Source organism: Sparus aurata, chromosome 4 (assembly GCF_900880675.1).
Source record: "Sparus aurata chromosome 4, fSpaAur1.1, whole genome shotgun sequence".
NCBI classification, from domain to species: Eukaryota; Metazoa; Chordata; class Actinopteri; order Spariformes; family Sparidae; genus Sparus; species Sparus aurata.
In genome coordinates this window covers 31,104,990-31,129,007 of record NC_044190.1, presented here as the reverse complement: position 1 = coordinate 31,129,007, position 24,018 = coordinate 31,104,990, and the positions used below count along the sequence as shown (strand labels likewise).

The 24,018-nt window shown below is 42.6% G+C and overlaps 1 protein-coding gene across 1 annotated transcript in view; it reads right to left on the bottom strand.

Moving 5' to 3' along the window:
- Window positions 1-4,095: 4,095 nt before the first annotated feature.
- greb1 (growth regulating estrogen receptor binding 1) overlaps window positions 4,096-24,018 on the bottom strand; it is a 75,219-nt gene continuing 55,296 nt past the window's right edge. The window contains exons 2-34 of the mRNA XM_030413183.1: window positions 21,167-21,327; window positions 20,605-20,712; window positions 20,013-20,189; window positions 19,513-19,695; window positions 18,312-18,425; window positions 17,974-18,114; window positions 16,373-16,534; window positions 16,107-16,229; window positions 15,006-15,191; window positions 14,647-14,783; window positions 14,127-14,403; window positions 13,894-14,022; window positions 13,615-13,809; window positions 13,004-13,201; window positions 12,697-12,880; window positions 12,388-12,571; window positions 12,157-12,293; window positions 11,705-12,056; window positions 11,488-11,603; window positions 11,071-11,276; window positions 10,409-10,976; window positions 9,861-10,017; window positions 9,663-9,765; window positions 9,336-9,491; window positions 9,044-9,180; window positions 8,788-8,949; window positions 7,602-7,806; window positions 7,305-7,467; window positions 7,049-7,167; window positions 6,418-6,650; window positions 5,834-6,034; window positions 5,572-5,710; window positions 4,096-5,332 (exon numbers count right to left, since the gene is read on the bottom strand). Of these exons, the coding sequence (XP_030269043.1) occupies window positions 5,169-5,332; window positions 5,572-5,710; window positions 5,834-6,034; window positions 6,418-6,650; window positions 7,049-7,167; window positions 7,305-7,467; window positions 7,602-7,806; window positions 8,788-8,949; window positions 9,044-9,180; window positions 9,336-9,491; window positions 9,663-9,765; window positions 9,861-10,017; window positions 10,409-10,976; window positions 11,071-11,276; window positions 11,488-11,603; window positions 11,705-12,056; window positions 12,157-12,293; window positions 12,388-12,571; window positions 12,697-12,880; window positions 13,004-13,201; window positions 13,615-13,809; window positions 13,894-14,022; window positions 14,127-14,403; window positions 14,647-14,783; window positions 15,006-15,191; window positions 16,107-16,229; window positions 16,373-16,534; window positions 17,974-18,114; window positions 18,312-18,425; window positions 19,513-19,695; window positions 20,013-20,189; window positions 20,605-20,712; window positions 21,167-21,320 (5,970 nt within the window). The 5' untranslated portion in view covers window positions 21,321-21,327 and the 3' untranslated portion in view covers window positions 4,096-5,168. The remainder of the gene's footprint in view (window positions 5,333-5,571; window positions 5,711-5,833; window positions 6,035-6,417; window positions 6,651-7,048; window positions 7,168-7,304; window positions 7,468-7,601; window positions 7,807-8,787; window positions 8,950-9,043; window positions 9,181-9,335; window positions 9,492-9,662; window positions 9,766-9,860; window positions 10,018-10,408; window positions 10,977-11,070; window positions 11,277-11,487; window positions 11,604-11,704; window positions 12,057-12,156; window positions 12,294-12,387; window positions 12,572-12,696; window positions 12,881-13,003; window positions 13,202-13,614; window positions 13,810-13,893; window positions 14,023-14,126; window positions 14,404-14,646; window positions 14,784-15,005; window positions 15,192-16,106; window positions 16,230-16,372; window positions 16,535-17,973; window positions 18,115-18,311; window positions 18,426-19,512; window positions 19,696-20,012; window positions 20,190-20,604; window positions 20,713-21,166; window positions 21,328-24,018) is intronic.

Sequence of the window (24,018 nt, the reverse complement as noted above, 5' to 3'; positions counted from 1 at the left end):
ATGCTTTTTGCGTGTGTATATGTGTGTGTCTGTTCACAGTCTATGTGTTTGTGTGTGCTGGTTCTCTATCGCCCTGCAGAGTGTAACCTCTTGGCAGACACGTGAGGAGGGACGGAGAGGAAGGAAGAAGGTGGTTTGCTGGGAGAAGGGTAGCCTGATCTCTCCCAGGAACCCTCTCCGAAGTCAAGAATGCATTCATTTCATCACCACGGAGACGAGGGAGTTTTAGGGGATGGGCTGCATGAGCCAATGGGAAGGCTGCCTGAGCCACATATTACAACTGAACCATTCAACCCGCCCCTAAGGTGGAGTCTCACCAGACAAGGTCCTGGGCTTTAGAAAAAGCTGATTAGTTTAGTTGTCGGGGACAGACATTCCACCAGGCCTGTTTTTGACCCAAACAACAATGTCTGACATGGGACACTGAACAAATATCTGCCTTCTAATTCATTAGTAGAAGAACAACAGTGTTACCTATTGTTCAGTGTTACAAACTGACCCAAAAAAGGGTTCAGTCATTAGTCTTCACCCAGAGAGAGAGCAGCACATGCTCTATTCGTGGCCACTGCCTGACCCACCGTGCAGAGGACAGATTTAACCAATCCTATTACATAATGTTTAGAAGTTGTGACATTCCAGGTTTTATTACCATCATAAACATGTCATAATTATGTCTATACAGTGCAAATGTGTTGTTATTAGCATACACGACATGCTCAGGGGCCAGGAAGACATTGAAGACAGAGATTATGAACAATTATAGGTGCAATTTGTTAACGTTAATGTTAATTGGCCACCTGTCAAATTGATACTCAAAACACATAGCACCATATCACCAGGGTTATCTGTAACTGCTGTTAACTGTGGCCGCCATTAGCTAGTTAGCTCGGTTAGCCGCTCATCTTGCAATCTGAACTGGAACCTCAGAGCACCGGGGGAGTGTTAGCATAGCACAGGAGCCTCCCTTTGGTAACTGATTAGCTTGCTATCTTCAGTCGTTGCTGATGATTTTAGCTCATATTTTGGTTGCATCATTTTGCTTGCATCATCAAGTTGTGCAATAATTTGAGAGTAAAAAACATTACGTAATATAATATGTCTTCCAGTCGAGCCTCATTGACTTCTAGTTAACAAAAGTATTGCAGTTTAAGCTTCTATGAGTTTTAGGGGAAATTTCTTGTATTCTGATATTTCAGCTCTTAATTGAAGGGTGTGATGACCTCACTTTGTTTTCTGTAGATATCTTATTGTTTCTATTTATTTTCTATTTAACTTTATGCGTATTTGTCTGATTCTTTTGTGTACATGTTGCATCTTGAGCTGTTCAAACAAGTGTTGTAATTTGTGGGATAAATAAAGCCTATCTAATCTAATCTAATCTAATTTAATCTAATCTAATGTAATAGAAAATAAAGCTTTTCATGTAGTTCGAGGTTTCACATGGTTTGTTTGTGTTTACACTGATTCTAAAAATGTAGTTAAAAAAGGATTTGGGGGATCTACAGTAAACTTGACACATAACAAAATCTTTCCCTCCAAAATATTTAATAGACAATAAATAATCTGATTGCAATTTGAATATTTCCACACAGAGAGACACAGTGACCACAGGGACAAAATAATGCCAAAAATGCCCTTCAGTTAAAGATTAACTCCAGGCACATATTATCTAAAGGAGGACGAGGGAACGTGGAGGTGCTGCCTGAGCCCACAGAGCTGCTCACAGGCCCCTGCATAGCTGGACTATTATGTAATGCCTTTCGCTAACTGTGGTGTAATATGCCTTTATAAGTACCTACGTGGGCCGGAGGTCATGCGTGGAGATGTGAGCTGTTGATCTAGCACATGGTTATACTGCACACAAACAGAGACCAGAGCTCACATGCTCTGAGCGCAGAAGCAGCGTACACGGCGCTCAATAAAGTACAGGGTTGTAGAACAGAGGGACATAAACAGACACACAGGCTCAAATATAAAACAGACCAACAGAGCGAGTGTGTTATTCAATCACACTGTTTTTTAAGGACACGGTCCAGTTTTTTTCCCAGGAAAGTAACTGAAAACCTTCTGAGCAGTAAGGTGATCCCTCCTCACATCCATCCATCTCTGTCCATGTCAAAGTTTTACTGTCACAGATTATTCTCGGTAAAAAGAGTCACAGTGCTCTTCTATTCCTCTCTATCAGACGACAACGTTGTCGTTTCCATCAGAGATGCTTCCACCTTTCAGCAGAGCTCAGTTTAGGAACGTGTTTTTCGTTGTTCACTGTTGTCTTGTCATATGGGCAATCCGGGCCTACTTCACCTGTCTCCCATTGTTTCCAGAATTTTAGGAGCAATTTCTGTTCTAAGCCAGGTCTACAGGATAAGTCAAAGCTCGGTAGAATGAGATTTGTCATATCCCCATGATTTTCTCTCATATATACCAACATTTCCCTTTTTCTGAGGGGGAGACACTGCAGGTGAAAACATATTTCTGTTTATGCACTCGCCAACTTTGAGATTTTGGGCTATTTTGCTTCAGTACCATGTCGTCTTTCAGAATAGTGTGAAGGAAATGTTCAAAATACACATTTATGTGTTTATTTAGTGCTCATTTCTGATCTGGACATTAACGCAAGTTGGCACCAATTTAATAAGATATTGATTTGCATATTTAACCAAAAAACTTTACTGTCAGAATAAGTCATCAACTGAGGAAGTTTCATGGTGATATTTGTCAGTTAAACTCCCCTAACATCATACAACTATACATTACATACAGTATATTATCATTTTGGTGTTGTTACCAAGGACCAGCTGTCACTGGGGCTTCCATCCTCACTGTAGCTGCTGAAGTCTTGCCTTAGCTCCTCCATGGGGGTCATTTCTCCATGTCGCACACCTCACAATCCTGTGATGTCCTGAGTGTCTGCTGAGCTGCTGTTCAGTGAAATACGTTGCGAGGAGTCTCAAAACACGGCAGGATATCTGGATGAATCCACTTGAGAGGTCCGAAATCTCCTGAAAGACGTCACACTCTGAGGTGTGTGATAATGTCAAAAATCTCTGATTTGGTTACTGAGTCTTTCCTTCTCAGCTTTTTCTACTCTGAAGATCCTACCCTACTTCTAGATTGTGCAAAAGCTCTCTTCTAGATGGTTCTGAGTCCTTTGCTTCTTAAATCTGTGGGACTGTTTGAGTAAGTAGCTGCTGCTTGTGCGACATGCAGTATGCTTTTAGACTAAATTTATCGAGAGAGTTCTGGGAATGGACTACTTGGAGGAAATCTGAGAGGGTCCAGAGGTGCTGGACCTTACTGCTGGTCTGAGGCCAACGTCTCATTCCACACACACACACAAACAAACACACACACACACACACACGCATACAGATTCTAGCAAACATACATGCATTGTGGATTTGTGAATTGACGACATATGACAATTCATATGTTCAAACTGCACATGACTCAAATCTGTCAGGACATTGAACAGACACCATCTATATATGTCTCTGAGTGTTTTTATCATCTGTGTGGTGCTGACTTTGCGAGAGAAAACAAAAACCTCTTCTGAAGTCACTTTGCATCACATGCAGACACACCAGTGAGCTTCCATGCGAGGACAGAGGCAGCATGGTGACTGAAGTGTATTTGCCATTTGACTCTCATTGCTGTTGATACTGAAGCTAAGAGAGGCTCCCCCTCGTGTTCTCCGATATCTCTTGACGACCGGTAAAGACACGGCTGGAAACAGCTCTGCCTGACAGGGACAAGATCCTTTAAGTGCACTTAAGCCTGTTTCAGCCAGGATGCCTTTCTACAGTGTAGATTCAACTATATATAAACTACTGTAACTTAAAAATACAGTGGGCAGTAAATGCTATATGCTATTCTTGAAAGGTTGGTCATAACAGTCAAGAACAAATTAACTCCGTCTGGCCTGTTTTTAATTTTCAATGACAGTAACAGCAAGCTCCCGTTCAGCTGCAAACCTCCAGGGTCCGAAGTGTTTGAACCATCTGTGGATTGTTAAGTTTAGAGAGATCAGTTCGATCTGTCCAGTTCTGTGTTCGAAATATAAATACAAGGAACACAAGAACACGAAACACAAAATAAATGTAAAATGTCTGTACATTTATACAATCAAAGGCATACAGAAGTGTACATTGTGACACGCCGGCAACACAAAGTGGAGTCAACAGTTACCAATAAAATCAACACACAGTCTACGGAGTACAAAGCATAACAAATGTTTCTGCATACAAAAAGAATACATGTACACACATTGCATTTTTTTTTTTTTTACATGATGACAAAATATATTCAAAAAAGTCATATGTAAAAACAGACATGCAAGACAAACCTGTAAAATCGTCCAATAAAACATTTGTCGCCAAAATAGGCTACCATTGCACACACGTGATTGTGTCTACTTTTATCTTATATTGTGTGCACCTGCAGGGGAGCGTGCAGAACACTGTGATAGTACTGTAACGACTTGAACACAGCCAAACCTGCAAACACAGGTGAAGACATACAAAAGCAGCAAGGAGAAGAAATGCAGTCATTTCACCTTTCACCTTTGAATACACTGTATTGTTTACAAGATGAATCCTTCGATCCTTTTAATACCAAACTATTCTACAATGTGTACGTTTTTTTTTAATTTAGTTTAAGTGGATCAAAAAATGACTCTTAGAAAGTTACAGTGAGATTAATTTATGGAGTGTAACATAAGACACACTGAATGCAAACAATACCATTTTGTGACCAGACAGAGCCTCCTGAAAACGGCCTGAATGTTTCCTCAACAATGTTTTGCTCATTCAGAGGACAACCTCGCCTCAATAAAGGCCAGATAAACACATTTAAAAATGATTTTCTCTTTTTTTCCTTCACCAGAACAGTTCCTCAAAGATGATGGCCTTTACTCGATGAATGTGTCCTTGAATTTGGCAACCTAGATCGGGACCTCACCTCCAAAATCTGGTTTGTGTGTGGTTAGTGTTTCATATTCCATCCACAACTTTTATGTAGCGTTATATGCATCGTTTACCGTCTTTTGCATACGTTGCGTTGTCCATTCAGAACCCATGTTAGTTTGTTAAAAAGACACTCTTTACATTTCTTCTCTTTGGCAACAAGAGTGATTTCACTCGTGATTCTGACTGATACACGTGTTTCAGTCATATGTGTTTTCCAGTCAGAAAGAAGAGTGGCCGGTCCTCCTTGGCGTTGGCAGTCTGGAATTCGTCGCTGAGCCTGAATCTCCACTCCTCCTCGAGCTCCAGCCTGCCCACCGTCTGCCTCAAGGAGCTACGATCTGCACTGATGACACACAGAGTCGCACCTACAGGACGGCAGACAGGACGGAGAGGGACAGAGACTTTAACTATGACATTGAACTCAACATTACTTCAGGATGCCTTCCTCACTGTCTCTAATAGCCAGAGCTACACAAATGTTGTTCTGGTAATGTTTTTACCTGTACGACATTCAGGCACTCAGAAATACATCAGCACATATGCGCCACCTATAACACACATACCAGTATATGATTTCATTGTCTGTATTTGGTCTGCCTTGTACCTTTGAGGAAAGAGAACTTCTTGAGGAAGCCAGGAGTCACAAAGGAGTCGGCGAAACAGAGGAGAAGGCCACTGAACAGCAGGCCCGTGGTGCTGATGTTGACGGAATGAGGTCTGGAACTCACAAAACACACCGTCACCTGCAGGAGAGGCAAAGAGAGTGTGATGTTTATATACTGTACGTTGAAATCCAAGGAATGGTTAAAGGTGAATGTTTTACCATAAATAAATACGCTGTGATTGTGTGTGTGTGTGCTGCGTACCTCATGTCCCAGGTTGAGGTAACAGTCCACAGACAGTACAGGGTGTGTGTAGTTCTTGGTGCTGAGTGGAAACAGCTTCTGGCTGGTGTGCTGGAGGTATTTTTCCAGCAGGAGCTGAGCTGGTGTAGCCAAGAAAAGGTGCTTGCTGTCTGGAGCACAGACGTACTGCGAGGGCCCCACTGAGGTGGGAACATCTGTCATCTGGAGAAACATCAAACTTTTGTTAATAATCTAAAATACACTATTTTTCATAACCACCACATGCATGTAACTGCTACAAATACTATGATGTGTTGTCTTTCGGTTACACATATTTTAAATTGAGGAACTGAATGTGGAAACCATAGAAATCATACAAGTGATTGATTGTTTTAAGCCCAGAGCAAAAACAAGTACATTAAATGGAGTTCAATAATTGATTGTATGTTTTTGAGGATTAATGATGATTGAATTGACCTTTTTTTAATTGACTTTTGTTTATATGTGAAATTCAGTTTATCATTGGTCTATGTTACATAATGTAATCCGTATCTTTATTCCCCTCTATGAGTACTACACGGTGTGCTTCACGTGTCAGTATCTACCTTGGTTTTGATGATAAATGTCCTGTATCCACCGATGGCAATCTGCTTCTTCATGACGCTGAAGCTGTTGAACCGGCAGATGAGCAGTCCAGCGCTGTGTAGCCTCAGGGTGAAGTCCACGTCGTGACAGGTGAAGCGGTTCTGGTCGTACTGGATGTTCTGACTCCGGTCCACGTTGAGGAGGAGGAAGTCATGAAGGTGACCTCTGGAGAAGGGCTCCCTCTGTTTGTTACCTGGATGAAACAAAATAAATTGCAAGTTTAAATGTATTTTAATTTCACTTAATTGAACTTAATCACATAAAAATATTCATATATTTCTCATCATGATAAACAGAGTTAAAATGCACTATTACAACGCTGATTTTGTCAGCCTTACAGGCCATGAACTGCATAATTAAAAGATGTGAGATAAAGCTTGAAAAATATCTGTAGTCGAAACAAGCAACCAGTGAAGATGATGAAAACATAACAATCAATATTTGCAGTTAGGATTCCTTGCCGCTAAAGAAGATTAAGAAGTAAGAGTCTGCCCTGGGTGTTTCAAGGAAACTTTATCTAACACTTGTTGAGTTGTCAAAATGGTTCTTGACTTTTCGAGCCTTCTGAGATTGAGTCTATGACCTCCCGACCTGTTAGTCCACGGCTGCTCCACTTCCTGATCCCGCAGAGTCCATAGTGAGCCAGGTCTGGACAGGCCTCCATGTGCTGTAACACCTGCTTCAGTGACACAGCATGCTCCACCGGACCGCTAGCGACAGCAAAAAGCAGTGGTTATGTCAAAACTAATACATAAAATTAATAAACATATTCTTTCTTCAACTGCAATTAACAGCCACTTTCTCCTAGAGACGTATTCATATAAATTATGTGTATGTATGTACGTACTTGCGTGCGTCCAGGTCCACTGCGTTCCACATAACACAGGAGTCATCAGCCAGGATGATGAAGGGCCAGACGTCACCGGCTGGGCCTCCTCCCTCCACACGCCGACTGCGCTCCAGCTCCAAGTTATGATACGAAAGCTCTTTAATCAGGAAGTGAGCAGCACCTGTAAGAGATTGGGGATCAGTTACTCAGGTGGTGGATCAGGATAGAAATAGCTGATACTGACATTTCAGAACTGTATGTGTCAGTGTGAGTGCTAAAAGGGAAGGAATCCTGAAAGGAATAACAGCTACATACCTATTCCAGCTCCATTGAAGACAGTGGGCAGTACCAGCATGATGTGGTTGGGCCAGTACTTCTTATACACAGCCATCTCATACTCCTTGACCACCAGGATGTGTAGATGGGAGGCTCCGTCCATAGCGTGGTACAGGTTGAACAGGCCGTGCTCATGACGGCCAGTTGTCGGGGTGAAGATTGGACTCTTGATGCAGTCTGGGCTCTGAGGAAGTGGAAGAAAACAAAACCATATATACTATCATGACAAAATAATGTTAAATACAATATATATTTATATATGTTTAGACATTTCCACATAATCTTGAAATGGCAGATGGGAAGGGAAAAGACGAAGAAAGATGAGGAAATAAGCATTAATTGTAACTATGATCATAATTCATCATGATTTTTTGACTCCTAATAAAGCAAGAATGTATAGTAAATGTATAGACAAATGTACAAAATATCTTCTCAAACAAAAATCTTCTGAGCCACATGTTAAAGAATGAACTCTGATCCACTTGGCTACAAGACGATCTGAGCCAAAGTCTGGTCTATAGCACCACCTAGTGGAGTTTATTGGTGTTGCACTGTGGTCAACCCTGAAGGACACCACTGACATGCAATGATAAGTGTTGTGGTCTGTGGGTGAGTACAGAGGAGCAATTAACTTAATAATACAATTTTAAACAGGAATGGAATATTTAACAATATCACTCTTCTACTGATATGTTAAGAAGGCCACATTTTCGTTTCTATCTTTTTTATCATGACTGGAACATTTTAGAACATTTAGTGGCAAGGTAAACTATTGACACCCTTAGTAATGGCTGTGATCTTCAGCCTTAAGTGCCAGCAGACACCACCAGAAAGGCTTGTTGGATCACTGAAGTGGAGGGTGGATTTGTCAGATAATCTAGTGACATCTGACACTCACACCCACTTCAAGATGCATTTGTTCTGCAAATAAGTTTAGAAAGTAAGCTGGTTTGAAGCACTCACAGAAATAGTAGATTGTTTTTCATTTGTTTTACCACTATATCTGTTATTTTCATGTGTAAAAACAAGTGCAACAACACAAACGAATGGCTTTTCGTCCTCTCTTTTCAGAGTTCGAAACAGAGAATTCTTTTCTAGCATAAACAGCTGGTAAAAGGAACCAGTATGATGTGTGATTCAGTACTTCACTGAAAAAGGGACTTACCCAATCAGATGTGAGTGGCAGCCGCATGCTCTCCAGCTGGCCTCCTGGTTGGCTGAAGCTGAAGTAGTGCTCCTTAGACTTTGGGATGATGAAGTACAGCTGGATCTCTTCCCCAAGTAGCAGATGGGTGAATGTGAAGGCATGAAGTGTTGACTCATACATCTGAACATGAGGTTAGAGCGGACATTCAGCATCACCGGTGACATTCATATTTTTAGAAAGACATAAGATTGTGTGTTTGTTGTGTCCTGCTCACCTGATATCTAGGGTTGAAACCCAAGTACTGATGACACTGTTCACAATGGTGGTAGGTGTTGTAGGCTGCATATTTAGACAGCTTGATCCTAGATGTCCGCCTGCGTAGGTACACATCCTCCTGACGAACAGGTGTTCCTTGGAAAGACAACAGGGGCAAAGACAGGTGAGGACGAAAGCACAATATAAAGGTAGTTGTGAGGAAATGCTTTGATTTCCAAGCAACAAACATTTAGAGAAGATGAAGATGTTCTGTGAATATACATGTGATTGTCTGTTATGACTGCGCCTACCCTCAGCACTGGATTTATATCCAGGGCTATAGACAGAGCTGATGTCATCATATTTGGGGTCATGGATGGTGTAGTCGAAGGGTATCGTCTTCATGATGTCTGGGTTTGGCCAGGAGGCATTGGGTGGGTGGTACTGCACCCCCTCTGCCTGGGCACCTAAATACCAAACACATTAACAAGCGTTAGACATTTATTGATAGCATGGAGAATATTGTAGATCAGAATCTTTTCCAGACAAAATCCTAGAAAGCAAAACACCGACAAACAGTTGGAGAAATATATGAAATGCATCAGAGTAATAGCAGCTACTGCAGCAGATATACTGACTGTAGTTGATGTCTTCTTCATCGTAGATATCCACCTCCATCAGCCTGATCAGCATCCGGGACAGAATACCCAGGAAGTGCAGGTACGCTCCTGTCTTACCCACCTGACCGTGGATGGAACAAAGGGAAATGAAGGTACAGATCAAGCAGAGCCTGAGCTTGAGTTTGTATAAAAGAAAGACATGAAGACGGAAAGTACCTGTGGGGGTCCACTGAGCAGCAGCCTGCGAGGGTGAAAGTTGTCACTTCGTCCTTCGGTGCGGTTGCTGCTGTCCATGTGGTAGGAGCGGGGGATTGTCCACTGGCGATAGTACAATGACTGTTCTGTACATGTCATCATCTTACTCAGCAAGGGCCTATAGGATAAAGTTCATTATTGCATTTCTTCTAGTGAGACTTCATACTCAGAATCTTTCCAGGATACACTTTACATTATAGAACAAAACTACATAATGTCCATTCCGGTTACAGTTGAGTAATAGAGTTTTATTCCTTCAACACCATTTCTTAAAAAGCAAACAGAATTTCTTTGATAAATTTGGACATTTTCGAAGATTTATCCAGTTGTTGGACTGCTAGATGCTTTAAAGGTAAAGCAAGGAGACCATTACATCACTATTTTTTTTTCAGTTTTACTTACACGTGTTCAAATAATGCTAACTTTGCATAGCATTAGCTGTCCATGAAACTTCTAAATATGGTGAATGTCGCCTTACTTTTATATCATACAGTATGTGTCAGTGTTACCTGAAGCTGCTTGCCCATGCGACAGACATGTGTGGCAGGAACGAAGTACATCTTGGAAGCCCGCTGCTGTCACTAGCTGTGATGATTTCATAGAGGGCACGGGGGAGCAGCACAGAGGGCGGGCGACTCACCCCCCGCGCCCAGGAGCAGCTGAGGTGAGGCGAGGAGGCCCGTGGGGACAAAGAGCCAGAGGAGGTGGACTTGGAGTGCTGGCGGTGAGACTGTGCAGGGGGAAGCGGTTGAGGTTGAGGGTAGGAGTTTGTCTGAGATAACGGCTGATTTTGACTCTGAATGTGTGGCTGTGGTTGCAGCTGGGAGGTTGGTTGGGCCTGGGAATAACTCTGCACTGGAGGCTGGGTTTGGTGGTGCAGTGGAGGTTGAGGATATGGAAAAGACTGAGATGGGGGCTGGGGTTGAAGTTGAGTCTGTAATTGTGAGGGATTTTGTATGGTGTCCATGGTACCTTTCTGGACATTTGGAGAGGCAGTGCTTTGAGCGGGGAAGGGATCTAAAGCTCCACTGTCTGGGCATGACTGGAGCTGCTGGCTGGAAGACAGAGGGGAGTCCCCTGCAAATGGAAAGAGGAAAAAAAGAAAAATTCATAAGCCACTACATCCGTGAAGACGTTTCACATATTTCAAAATCAGTTCATCTCATCTCACCATTCTCCTGTCCCTCTTCCTCCTCATTGTCAGTGCTGCTGAGTTTCTCTGCATCGCTCTCCAGTAAGTCACTCCCTGGTCCGGGGTTGTGTGGGGGTCGTGACTCTGCCCGCACTAGATAAGCAGCCAGTCCAAGCTCCTGTTCGAGTGTGGTTCGCTGAAGGTAGGAGCAGTTTATCACTCTAAGATCGCAGTACTTCAGCGACCTGTGGGCAAAATGAAGTCACTGTTGAAACTCCAGAACACATATCCATATTTAAGTTTTTGTCACTTTCCTGAGAAAAACAATGGTGTTAGATATACATATAAGTACAGATTGATAATCTAGATGCTGCTACAGGTTCTCTCATAGAAAACTTGGTGGTGAGCAAATAAACTCAAGTTTTTAGGTCCAAAGTCATGATCAGAGCTGTGTACCTGGGCAGTGATTCTCCCAGTGGCTCAGCTCCTGACAGGATCAGGATGCAGGGAAGGGCCTCTAACTCCAGGTAGCTCTGAGGAACCCAGTCAGCATCCTGGATCTTCAGCCATGTCTGCAGAACAAATAAACACAAGTCAGCATCTTTTCATCCCCATAATTGTGAGGAGACATTTCAAAGGAGGAGTAGACTTTGCAAACTTATTTTATCCCCACCTTGATCTGATCAGTGAAGCTCTGCCCAATATTGAGTGCTTGGTTTGGATTCCCCAGTATGATTTCGAAGCTCTCCTCCAGACCCAGCTGCCTCCTAACTCTGGACAGCCGTCGGTGGGCCCATGCTGCCAGAGCCAAAGAGGGGATCCGCAGCAAGACCATGTGACCGTGGTGGGCGGGACATAGCTGGGCAGCGTTGAGAAGTGATTGCACAATCTCCAGGGTCTCCACGGAACTGTGTTTGTGGAGATTTTGGGAGCCGTTGATTCTTCCAGATGCTGCCATTAGAGCTACGCAGTAGTGTTGGATCAGAACTGTAGTCCGGATCACAGCGCTGTGCAATTTAGGGAACCTGGCAGACAGAGTTTGTAAGGCTCTTGTTTTTTACATTTCCACCTGCAAGTCCAAATTCTTGGCGAAGTGTGTTTGTGAAACGTGTGTGTATACGCTACCTTTCTTCCAGAGCAGATGCCATGCTTTCAAAGGAGGAGTCATAACGCATCAGAGGCAGGCTGCTCCCTGAACGGGTCGACTCTAAAAGCTCTGACACGCCAAAGTACCGCGTCCTCTCATGATACAGGTCCACATCCTACACACATACACACACATACACAATGTTAGTAATAGAGTAAGCACAAATTCAAGTGAACACCCAGTCAATCACACACAATCATCTGTCTTACATTACTGAATGCAGAGGGCCAGTGGATCTCATTGTAGGGGCTGATGCGAGTGTACTGTGTTTGTAGAGCGAAGGGGAAAGAGGTGACGTGGAGAATTAGGATGTTTGGAGCATCTCGGACCTGTCGGGAGTTTAACAGTTGGTCCACCAGACCCAAACCACTGTCTGAGCTACTGCAGGATGCACTGTATGAGACAAAGAGACAGAGACTCAGAAAAAAAGAGACGATGCGCTTGATGCCAGGCAGACACAGCCATAGTTCTGCATCACTTCTGAATTCTCTGTTATTTTCTTTTTCACACACACACACCTGTTAATGTCACAGTGTGCGTGGTCATGGACCAGGATGTAGAGAGTGTAGGAGTTGCTGTATGCCTCCTGGATGAGGCTGTCAATTCGGGCATGGGCGCACTGATCCATCTTGACCACGTAGCGCTCTGCCTCCCGTTGAGACACACAGTCCTGGTCTAAACTTCCAAGCTCCTGAAGGACACCTGAGACACAGACAAAGAGATGGACGGCAAAAAATACATCAACAAGCACACACACAAATAAACGTTTTCTCCTTGTCTCTCAAGAAGAATGACTTAAAAACAACTGCTCATCATGTAGCTAACCCGAGCTCCAGAGATGGCGAACGGTCTGCTGAAATGTGACCTCGGAGGGCGGGACCAGGATGAGGAAGCTGACCCTGTCGAAGGAGCCGAGGTCCAGGTTCTGCGTGCTGGAGTCTGCTATGGCACAAACATGCGACAGCAGCTTCCTGGCAACTGCGAGCTGGATGGGCCGGACTTCACGCCACTCTACGGAGTATTCTGTACACATACACGCACATAATGATTGTTCTGGTCTCAACTTTACACATTTGCTAGTAAAAGGAGGGAAGAACATAAAAATACATGCAGGTGTTATTTCTATTTTTTCCCTTTGCATTAGCATGTGGACAAAAGCAAGCAAATCAAAGAAAAATACAACATAAGTAAGATTAAAACAAATGGAAAGATTTAAATTTAACCTATATGGTACTAGGTCGAAATCATGAGCCCGAAACTGTGAAGTCGTATGGATTACAGCTTTGGGAAAATCAGATGTGATAACATGACAGCTGCCTAAAAACAAACGTTTATCATCTTATCCAAGCAATATTTAAAAGGGTGTTTTCACATGGTGGTGAAGCAAGGAAATCCATCACATTCACAGTGAACTTTGCAATCTGTCTGTTTCTCACCTGAACAGGTGTCTTTGGGACTTGCAGCTCTCTCTTTAGGGCTGGGTGAGTCTTTTGGACACTGTGTGTGGGAATCCTTTGGACTGTGTGTGGTTTTGAGACTCCTCTCTTCAGATGACTCCTGACTGCTGGATAAGGGAGATGGCTCGCTGCTGTCCACAGTAGCACTATCCAGCAGGGAGTCCATATCACCATCTGAGGAACAGCAAGGCCCACATTAATATTAACAAACCGCAGAAACAGATGTGCATGTACAAACAAACAGACAGTCGTACACACCTTGTCCGAGGGAGTTGCAGTAGTGGATGAGTTCCTGGGCGACACCAGTGGAGAGCTGATGGTTGATTTCTTTCAGACCCTCGTTAGGGGAGAACATACTCTCTGCTAAGGCGCGACACTGATGTTTACCTGAAACACACACACATAAATACCCAGAATTAAAGAAACTGCTTTTAAATATTTTGGTCTCGTCCTTAGGGCAACTTAACGCCCAAACTGATATTGAATCCTACCTGTGACAACCACACAGCACTGTGTTTCCTGACCCGGTACAGTGACAATAATGACCACATAGTTAGTGTTGTCAAGTCGTCCTTCCATTAACCTGCTGAACGTCTGCTGGATGCCTTGAGCCAAAGATCCAATATGCTCCCCCAACACCACCACACCCTCTCCACAGGATGACGCGGCCAGCTGGGCAAGCCAGGGAAGCTGGCTGGGGGTCAGGGGTTGATGGCTCTGGGGAGGTAAGGACAGATGCTGGGGGAGTCCAGGCAGTGTGGATGGTGTCTTGAGAAAGAGAAGATAATGATGAACAATTTGCTCATTATTCTGTGTTTTACTGCATTTAGTTAATGTAGTGACATTATCTGTTTTTACTACTTTTACTTCTCTAGCTATGTGTCTGTCAACATAAAATATTATCATGATTAAAAGCACAACAGGTCTTTAGGTCTTGTCTGAAGCATTTCACTTCTTGTTTTTCTTTATCTGAGTTATTCTTTTTACACTAGGAGAGAAGCCCTGTCTCACCTCTATGCCATAGTGCCTCCCTTGGGTGGCTGGTGTTTGAGGCTGCTGGTACTGTCTGATTTCGCTGAGGTGGGACTCCCTCCATGACCGCATGAATATCTGCTCCAGGTCCTCTATCAGGGGCACCTGGTCAGGGCCTTGGATGAACATAGATGAACGTGAAAAGAAACATAGTGAGTATTCTAAAGATAACTTTGAAATACATTTTAATGGAATAACTTAATTGAACGCGTTATTATGCCTGCCTCCCAGTGGCCATCGTGAAGCACAGCAATGACATCAATAAGGCTCAGTCACTTGCCTCCTCTCTGCAATCCCAGTGTGTATGATTACAGCATTTATTGTGGTTTTAGACTGACCTAGCTGAACAAGGTAGTAGACAGTGAGAAGAATCTGCATCTCAGTCGACAGTGGCTGAATGGGTGAAGGTCCATAGTGCTGGTAGACTCTGGGGAGTGTCTGGGAGCTCAGGTAACAACTCTGGAGGAGAGAACTGACGAGCACTTCACTGACATTGCCAGTCAGCTGAGGGAGTGGGCCGTGTCCTGTGTCAATGAGAGGCAGACGGATAAAATAGATGAACACAGAGAGATGGCAGAGATTTAGAAGTTACCATTCCATAAAACACACGTAGAGATGTAATGTTACAATTATAATGGATTGGATATACAAGTCAGTGCCATCAGGCTCAAAAGCAGCTATCGCAAACAAAAACATAAAGACTGTTTATAATAAGAAAAGAACATATTTTATCATGACCTATGATAGATTTTATTTTGGTGTTTGCAGGTATATAATGTTTTAACATGTTATAACATTATGAATGTTTTAAACTGCAACAAACCCAAACAGAGTGAGTCAGTCAAGTAAGTGGTGGGAAAATGCAGTTCTATTTACTCCCAAAGGAGAGAGGTTTAATAACAGGGATAGGTATATGTGACGGGAGACACAAAGAGCCGCTAAAAGCGGTGGAGAACACAGCAAATTACAAGATGTGTGGTGAAGTGAAGGGCAGATGGGTAATAAATGAGATGGGAAAACAGAAAGAAGAAAAGTACACACCATCCTACATAAAAATCAGATGGAGCATAGGGACGGTGGATGAGTTGATAGGTGATACAAAGGGGTGAAAAGGTTGGAGGAAGCGAAGGGTGGAGGGGAAGGGCAAAAAGGTTGAGAGAGAGCCTCGGGTTTTAGCTGACCTCTAACCTGTGAGGAGAAGTGAGCTAAAACGACCATCTGTTGGCTCATTACTGCAAAAACCTTACCTGAAAGTCCAGCACTGACAGCTGGGTGGAAAATGGTCACAAAGCACCAACTAGTCAAAAAGGACTTTGACTGATTAGTCAGTCAGTCAAATAATGGTATCTATAATCTACAACTGTAGGTGTGTGTGGCTGCTTAAGAAAAACAAAGTGCACCCTGTCGTCATAAATCACTTATATAATTGCTCATCTGACCTTTAAAGATGACAGGTTGTAGTCTGCAGGTGTGTAGCAGCTGATCAGGGATTGTTACAGACAGCCCTGGGGGAGCGAGTGGGGTCACAGACCCCTGCGATGAACTCAGCGGGGCTGCAGTCTCTGGAGAAAGCACAGAAACACATTTACATTTACACAAAGACACACAGAAACACTGCAGGCAACAAAACACACCATTTTATCTACACTTATAGCATTAAATAAATATCTCCAACCACATGTTTTTTGTCTGTATATGTCTCTACCTGATCTTGCTCCAGTTGTGATGACAGAGGGCACTGATAATGTTGTTAAGACTGATGAAGATGGTGGTGTCTTCCCAGTGCTCTCTGGCAGGCTGTTAGCAGATGACTCAGGCGACCAGCCTTTGTGTCTCTTTTTTGGAGGTCCAGAATTTGTATGGGTGCCTGCAGGGTAAAAATGAACATCATACAGTATATCAGCTTAAAAGCTTTGGGCATCGTTTCTGGCTTGGAAAATAAGATCTTGATGCTGGACATAAGTGATATGCTGTTGAGTTGAATTTTGGATTTATTGCTTCTTGAGTTTCATTTTTCTTCAGTAATGAGTTCCTGTATTGCTTAAAGACGTCACTTTTCATATTCCAATAAACCACAAATCAACACAACATGCTCTAAATTAAGTTTTAAGGATGGATGTCTGGTAATACAGCAATGGGAAACAGCTGTATTTTAGTCAAACGTTAACCCGTCTCTTCCTCTTCCTCCCTGTTGAAATGCAGCAATTGGGAAACACATAAAAGCTCCACTTGTTAAAAGGGTCATGAAAAAAAAACATCGGCAGGAAGGAAGCTTTTCATTCAGCGAGACAGCAGGAAAAAAGATGAGACGGAGCGGGAATTTTACAACCCCGGGTAATAGAGGTGACAGACAGAGGGAGAGGGAGGGAGACAGACAGAAAGACAAAAGACAACCCCCAACACACTATGCAGCTGGCTGGCTCCTGTATAGCAGGGTTGTTATAACACACACACACACACACACACACAGTTAGGGTGGCTCTCCCTTTCAGAGGTGTGAAGAGACCCAGGGGGAGGGCCTTAATGACAACAGACGCAAACTGGCCATGTTTACATGAGCACAAGAAGCCAGCTAACAGTGACAAATCAGATCAAAGTTACACATTAGATGATGACAATACATTACATAACTACAATAACTGTAAGTATTCAGGTTAACACTGAGGAGCTTATTTTGTGACACTTCATCATTTAAAAGGTTTATGAAATAGATGATTTGCTTATGTTTATTGCTGGGAAGTATTTTATGAGAAAATGAATGAAAAGATTCTTCTCAAAACTTTTGATTGAAAAATTGCAGTAACGTTTGTGGAGTGGAGAGCATGTCTGAGAGGGGCTCAGGTTTCTCATTTAAACAACCTTTAAGCAATCAGGATGCTCCAGAAATGGAAGGACTAGATTAAAGGCAGTCAACTATTCCTCTCTCTTCAGATATGTGGGGATGGAGAAATTAAAAAAAAAGGCCAAAAGGTTTGTTTATGTGTTGGGTATAGTTTTGTAAGACTATTAGTTAAAGGTGTGTGAGGGCTAGCAAACATGTCTACGTTACTCATAATCAAAACTCCACACAAAACGTTACATAAAATCCAAATTTTGTGCATGAATCCGTCAATGAACCCCTCTAATGATGAGATCAACTGTTAAACACCTTCATCTACAGGATTTTGTCATTCACATTGATGCTGTAATGGAGATTATGCATAGCTTTAATAACATAACTAAAACTAATGTGTCAATAATTTTCAGATTACATGTCATACATACACGTGCTATAGAGCTGAAATCACCAGTGCGCACAATCTATACCTGTAGCTGAGGGTCTCCCAGGTCCTGACTGAGGCTGAGGCTGGGTGACTGACGGAACAGCATGGTTGCCATTTGTCAACGAGTGGGGTACGTCAGCTATTTGTGGCAGACCAATTTGGTCTACGTGTGATCCTGATCCTGCTGTTTAAAGATAGATAGAGAAAATCAATTCATAACATGAATGGCTATGACGTTTTTCCTGAAAAATATTTCTGTGATTACTTATTACTTGTTTATGTGAGCTACAGGTGTCCATCAAAATACCGCAGAACACAGGGCATTCTTGATTTTGCTTTTCAAGCGTGTTGATCATCTCTGTGTATTTTGGTGTGCGTTACCTGTGTAGATGCCAGGTGTGTGGGACGGGTGAGTCAGTGCCATGTTTGGTGGATGTTCATCTGATGTCACATGGCCTTCTGAGAGGCTGGACCCCATCTGTCTCGTCCTGCCATCTGAAACACACACAGACACACAAACTAGTTTGATATCCAGGGAAACAGAAACCTCAGAGAAGCAAGGTCATTTTAAAGACTGTTCTGTTCTGTGTGTGTGTCTGGAGTGTTCAAGGTAAAACAAATGGTGCTGCAGCAGAGGAGGAGTGAGTTAAATGAATGACTGGTATGGAGGAATTTTAAGCGCGATCGCACGTGTGATTTGAACACTGCTTCTGCTTCAGTCTGCAGGAATAACATTGTATGCTTCTCTCTTTCTCTTATTTCATACGCTTCTAAGACCAAAGCAAGAGTCCAGGAAAAGTTTTCGTTTTGCCAGGAATGAGCCCTAACCCTGTACTGTCTTTACTCAGGTTTGACACTAACAGATGACCTGACAGGTAGCATTATTTCTATTTAAGTAACGACAAAGAAAGCCCAGGGTCTGAATTTCTTCACACTAAACTCTTAAACTTTACTCTTTCTCTTTCCCGTTACAGAAAAGAGCTAAAAAAAAGCATCATGCCCGAACAACAGGAAAAGGTAAGAAACATTGAAAGAACATAATATCTACAAGTGTCCCTTCTCACTGGCTGGGTCCTTTTGCTCCATTTAATTTGAATAGTTGCCTCCAGGCTGTGGCCTCTGTGTACACTCACCTTTCACCTGTGCTGCAGGCTTTACTACCTGTCCATCTGGTCAGACCCATACACCCAGAGCTTCCAGATCACTACAAGTCAGATTTTTGTACACTACAGCCTAAATTGAACATAAATCCTACATCATAAATTGTGTGTGTGGACTATTTTTATTGATGTTTTTCTTCACTTGCTCACTTCTAACAGTTATCTTTGAAAACCATGGCATTACGGTTAAAAGTGCAGAATATGATTAAGACCTGACTTTTCCAAGCAGGTATGTTATTTTAAAGAAGTTCCCTCTCAGTTAATATCTCATCCACACAGTCATCTGAAATTAATATATTGTAAATATTAATATATTTTAATTTTTCAATAACAAATACGAGTGCTTGTAATGCATTTTTAACAACTCAGAACCAGTTTGGTTGCCAAATATGTATGCATCAACACATGTAGGCATCTCCTACCGTATCCCCTCCAGCAGATGGGAGCTCCTTTGACCAGCACGCCCTGGTTGTTTCGGTACAGATGGTACTTCAAGTGCTTCTGTTTCTTGGGCTGGGTGCTGAGCTTCAGGTTTATGTGGTTGGAGAACTCTGTGAAATAGCGAAAGCCTTTCTCTCCACAGCCAACACAGTTCCCAGAGAAGCCTGGAGGAAGAGCACGCATAGAGAAGATGTATGATTACAACAGTCACAAATCAATGTGATCAACTTTAAACAAATATTTAAACATTGATATTAGGAGTAATAACATTATTTTAATTGTTTATGTGTCCTTCTGATGTGAAGCTAGGGTCCAAATCTCGTCATTAGAAAATTCTCACTCTTGAAAAGAGTCAAATAAAGGTCTTTCCCAAAATGGTGGACATTTCCTTTTCTTCAGTCCTGGAATATGATGATTTGAAAAACGTTTTCACTCTTTGACAAACAGTGATGGCAGTGTGTCTGTCAGTCTCCTGTCTCACCCAGCAGTGCATTGTGACCCCGTTCGTCTGGCAGGAAGCGACGGTCCACGGCACACACAAGCAGGTTCTCAGGGAGGAACGGGGACTTCACCCCGACCAACATGAACCCTGGTGGAACATCCAGTGGGTCTGATGCCAGCGAGGACAGACGGAGGTCTCTGCCCGCCTGACAGAGGCCTGTTTGGTGAAAAAGACAAGAGAGGATGGCCATTTTTCACTAAATGATGTAGTACATTTTCTATAAAATTTAGATTGTTGTCTTACAGTAGCAGAAATAAGAAGTTTATTAATACATCGCATTCAAATAGCTTTTCTGCTGCTCATTACCATTTATCGTCTGTCATTGAGATTTTCATATTTTCTCCCTCCAACTACAACACACAATCCACAAAACTGACCCCTGCAAGCTGTGTGACTACATATCCAGCAGAATGCACAATAAGCCACACTCCTCATATTTCCCCTTCATCACTGGCATAATGGTCAAGATGTGAATCGTTGTGAATCGTTAGTGTACTGCAGTGCAAAATCTTAATATATGTGGCTCTGGGGTTGTATGTTTTTGAGTACATACATGTGTATGTTTACAAACCATCTGTGGTGCAGCATCCCTCAGGTGGGGGCTTCATCTGATAGGGTATTGGAGGGCTGTTAGACTCAGATCCATCTTCATCATCTTCATCATCATTCTCAGTGCGGCCTGTTGGAGACAACACTTAGCATTTTATATTGAGAATTAGCAGGCTTCACTCAAGCTCAAGGACACCGATTAAAAAGGTGGAAAGAGGCTTGAATGCTTGAACACTTCTCAGTTGTGCTGCTGTGTCACAATGTGTGACAGAAAACTACAGGAGACACATGTGCAGAGAGTGGAGGGGATTTATTTAGTTTCAAAAAGTATCAAAACAACATTAATTTCTATTCTTGCGCAAAATATATACATACTTGCACTTTCAATGCCTCGTGTCCATTTATGTCATTTTTAAAAGCTTGATTAATTTCCCTTAAATTCACAAACTTTCAAAGATTTGAAGGATTCATACGAACCCTGATAAAATGTCCACAATTTGCCTCGGGGAACAAGAGTGACAAGCAGAAACAGATGCAACATCAGGATTCATATTGGAAGAAATGAACATTTTTGCTGAACCCACCATCATGCGCCAACAGCTGCTCTGACTCGAGGTAGAGCTGTGAGAAGACAGGACGAGGCACGACAGTGTTCGACCTCAGTGATGCCTCAATCGAGTTATGAAGGACCTCTTCAAAGCGTGTGGTCCGCAGCTGGCCCGCATAGGAGTTCCCCATTGGTGTCCTGCCAAAAGGACCCAGTAACCTCATGTTAGACACTCAAAACATTCTCACAAACAGTAATCTTTTTTGTTTGCATTATCCATTTACCAAAAACCCCAATGTGTCCAGCTTAACTTTAGCTGCACGGAAAGTCAGTCATGCTTTGCTGCTTTCAGGTACTTCAAGTAAAGATTTACAGCAATATCTCATCAACAAGGTATTTCAAGAGCTGTGACAGTAGAAAGGACTCTGTATGTGATAAAAGAAAGAATACAGAGAAGGTCTGTTTACTCTATTTGAAATCCTCTGACAATGAGGATAAATGTACTCCTAAATATTGTCAAGTCTAAGACACACATCCCCACAGACACACACACACACACACACACACACACACACATACACACACACACTCATGCACCAATGAACACACACAAAGACTGAACAAAACATTTACTCACACAGGAACACACACAGGCCTGCACACACATAAACACTGGTAACTCATGGATGGCATCTGTCCAGACAGCATGCCATAAAATCAGCTGCACTGACAGAGTCAGGGCACCCTGACCTAGACGCTATTCCCTCTCGCTCACAGTTTTTCTACTCTCTCTCTCTCCTTTATTCTCTCTCACTCGTTTTTTTTTCCCTGGTTTGCCTCGGTCATCTTGCTCTTGAACAAATGAGAAACAGCCAAAGAAAGCAATTCTTTCCATATACTATTTCAAAACTTGAAATAGACTGTTGTTGTTGCTGTTAAGGTTACGAATATCACCACAAGTACATTTTCAATGCACAAGACTGTTGAATCATTTGTTTGTCACTTGCGCGACACCTGACAAGCGACTGATGCATCTAACTGCTGCCATCCTCGATTAAAAAGCACTCCTTTGATCATAAACAAGATGCTGAACGAATGTGTGATAAGCACCGACTTAAGTCTCAAGGCAGACCCAAACACGTGTAACGCAAAAAAAAACTGGGTCACTGAGGAGGGAAATAACAAGGTTGGATTGTAAACACTGACTTAATCCCCCTCCTCTAAACCTTGGACAGCCCATATGCTGGCTGCTACACACACACACACACACACACACAAACACCAGAAGCTACACATGACTGAGAAACTGTGGGGTAATAGAGTCATTGACAAATCAGCAAAGTGCTAACGAGCTTAATGAAAAGACTAGCCTGTCAGATTAGAGATTTAAAGCTGTTTGTGACTCACCATTCAGTTAGCAGGACTACATCTTCTCCTCAGAGTGATGATGACTGTATCTGTTACAGAACCACAAGTCTTGTGACCAACAGCAATTCAGGCCAAATCAAAGACAATATTCATATTGACAAAAATCATAGTTAAAGAATAAACATTTCTGCATTTTAGCAGCCTGGATCACCACCTGTTTTTCATACAGGAACCAACGCAGCTAAGGAAATCTTAGCACTTACTCACCACCAAAAATTAATCTTCACTTCCTAAATGGCTTCACAATTTAATTTTTGTTGTTTTTGAGTGTTTTCTTTACTGTAGACTCGGCAACCAGTCTAAGTTTAAACTCTCGTGTAAATGTTTTGGAAAAAGTCAATAGGAACATCCTTCCACAAGACGAATGAACACAATTATGAGGCAACAAAATTCAGCTTGGCCAGCTCGGGACAGAGATGCATATTAGAACTGAATATCATAAATCTTTGTTCTAAAATCCCCTTAAATCTCTCATGTCCACTCTTAGCTATTAGAACCTGCACTTCAGATTTCTGCCCAGAAAGTCAGAGTACAGCCTCGGCTACAGATTGTTTCAGCTTCTCTTGGTTGAGATTTTCTTCCAGACATCTGCATGTTTTCAAGAGAAACAGGCCATGCCCATTTTTCTCTTGAAATTCATGCTGGAGATGAACACACAGGCAAACAAATTCTCTTGTTCTCCCCTCTGTCTCTCACACACACACACACACACACACACACACACACACACACACACACACACACACACACACACCTCGCCAGCCACCTTCTGCTTCCACACTTTCATATGTAAAGAAGCAGTGTAGACTTTTAAGGCCTTGCACCACTTTGTAGAGAGACAGAAGATGGAAGACAAAAAGCCCTGTCATAACACAGCCGGCACTGACAGGAAGTAATCACACCTTCTACCAAAAAGCAGACTGATCTTTTTACAGCCAGAGAGGGGAGATGGGGAGGGAAACAGGGAGAGAGGAGATGAAAGCAGAGAGGTGTATTCCACCTTTTATTGAATCCTGACAAGAATCCTAAACTTCTGACCAACTGGTAATCAAATAACTAAGAACTGTAGGTCTCAATCTGAAGCCATTTTATATGTTTTTTGGAGACAGGCTTTCCTGCCAAATATGTATCACTGTATAACGCCAAAGAGAAAAGATTCTGCAGGTTTTGATTGGAGCTGGAAAAATAAGGCGATTAACTGATGTGTCGATGGAAGGAAATGAATTGTAAGCTATTTTGCGAGCCAGTTTTCAAGCAGAAATGTCAAAAATGTTCTGGTTCCAACCTCTTCAGAGATAAGTATCTGCTTGTCTTTGTCATTAATGACAGTAAATGAGGAGTCTTTGGATTTTGGAATGTTGGACAAAAGAAGCATGTTGAAGACTGCACTTCGGGCTCCGATAATAGTGATGATGAGCATTTCTCAATGAAGAGAAGTTGCAGCCCCAGTATTAATTCATC